Source organism: Olea europaea, unplaced genomic scaffold (assembly GCF_002742605.1).
Source record: "Olea europaea var. sylvestris unplaced genomic scaffold, O_europaea_v1 scaffold6453, whole genome shotgun sequence".
Classification (NCBI taxonomy): domain Eukaryota; kingdom Viridiplantae; phylum Streptophyta; class Magnoliopsida; order Lamiales; family Oleaceae; genus Olea; species Olea europaea.
Genome location: NW_019264823.1, coordinates 10,263 through 11,841, shown reverse-complemented (window position 1 = coordinate 11,841; position 1,579 = coordinate 10,263). Strand labels below are relative to the sequence as shown.

Sequence of the window (1,579 nt, the reverse complement as noted above, 5' to 3'; positions counted from 1 at the left end):
TGGACAAAAAAGGTAGGAGTATGAAAGACCAACTGAATGAAAATGCTGTAGATTATATGAAAAGTAGTACGGGTTCTCTACAATTCTCTGTTGCTGCCAATTCGAGCTCTTCAAAGGTTTCTGGGTCATGTAAAAACAAACCCAGTGTCCATGAAATGAAAGGTTCCCCTGTTGAATCAGTGTCTTCATCCCCTTTTAGGTATCCTGATGCAGATAAGTTCTCATCAGCAGGAAGGAACCCTGTTCACAAAGATGAGTTTCAGGATAGTGGGATTTTGACTATGGCCAGTCCAGGAAGCTTTTGGGGTGTTAAAGATAATGGGGGTGATGAGCGACCTGGAATGGTGATAAATGACACAGTTCACAACGTCACCCATCACAATTCACGAGAGTCCCGTGTGCTTGAATTTCCAAATAGGGATTTGAGTCAACCATCTGATGGTAAGGTCAAGGCAGAGAGTTTAACTTGTCCTGATTTTGGTACTGAACATGTTACCAATGTCTATATAGATTGCTTAGGTCAAGGTAATGAGGAATGCCAAGATGAAGAAAGAACAAATACTCAGACCAGTGGGCATCAGACAAAGAAGTCTGGAAAGGGGTATTCTTCGCGGTCTAAAGACAAGTATCATAATTCTAGATCAGACATTGATAAAGGTAAAAACAAGATTTCAAATTCTTCCCTTGAATCTGTTGATCATTTGCATTCCTACGAGGAAAAATTGAAGAGCAGACAAAACAAGTGTGACGAAAAATTTGTCACTCCTGATAAGGTGGACAAGATATTCATTTCAAAGAGTGATTCTGCTAAAGGAATATTGAGTGATAATGATAAAGGAGAAAGTCAGCTAAAATTTGCAGGCTATAATGGTTCAGATGTTACTAAAGGCCATGATAAGAAGCAAAAACTTCAGCGGGACCATGATGACGAAAAATCATCCAAAAAGCTTGCATCAGGTACAAGCGACAGGGTGGGGTTTGAATCCAATGGGAGAGGGAAGTCACACTCACTGCCACCCTTAGCGAGAGGACAGGCTGAAACAAGTATGTCTGGATCTAAGAAAGAAAATGGAGAAAACATTTCGGCAAATGATGCATTTGAAAATGGTGATGCCTCAAAGGCATATAGACAGGGTAAAAAAGCCGAGATGAGTGGAAACCAGCCCTTTAGTATGAGACATCCCACTCCAGAAGTGCACAAGGGTCGGGATGTTGAAGCCCCAAGTCCTAATCGAAGGGATTCCTCCAGTCATGCTGCTATGAATGCTGTAAAAGAGGCAAAAGCCGTTAAACACATGGCTGATCGTCTCAAGGTTTATACACATCCTGTTGAATCTGATGTAGTTGTGGGCTTTAACTTGTTGCTTGTTTCTTAACATGGTCTCTATTGCAGAGTTCTGGATCAACTGAAAGTACAGCCCTGTATTTTGAAGCTGCCCTCAAATTCCTCCACGGCGCATCTTTGTTAGAATCTGGAAACAGCGAGAGAACCAAGCATAATGAGACAATTCAGTCAACTCAAATGTATAGTAGCACAGCAAAACTCTGCGAGTAAGTTACCCGCAAAGGATTTATCTGA

At 41.5% G+C, this 1,579-nt stretch overlaps 1 protein-coding gene across 1 annotated transcript; it reads left to right on the top strand.

The window, feature by feature from the left end:
* Nucleotides 1-6: 6 nt before the first annotated feature.
* LOC111390060 lies at nucleotides 7-1,551 on the top strand (the record flags this gene model as incomplete). Its single annotated transcript, XM_023015039.1, has 2 exons — nucleotides 7-1,313; nucleotides 1,394-1,551. Coding segments are annotated over exons 1-2 (1,451 nt in total), but the record flags the coding sequence as incomplete, so codon positions are not given.
* Between the last annotated feature and the right edge of the window lie 28 nt (nucleotides 1,552-1,579).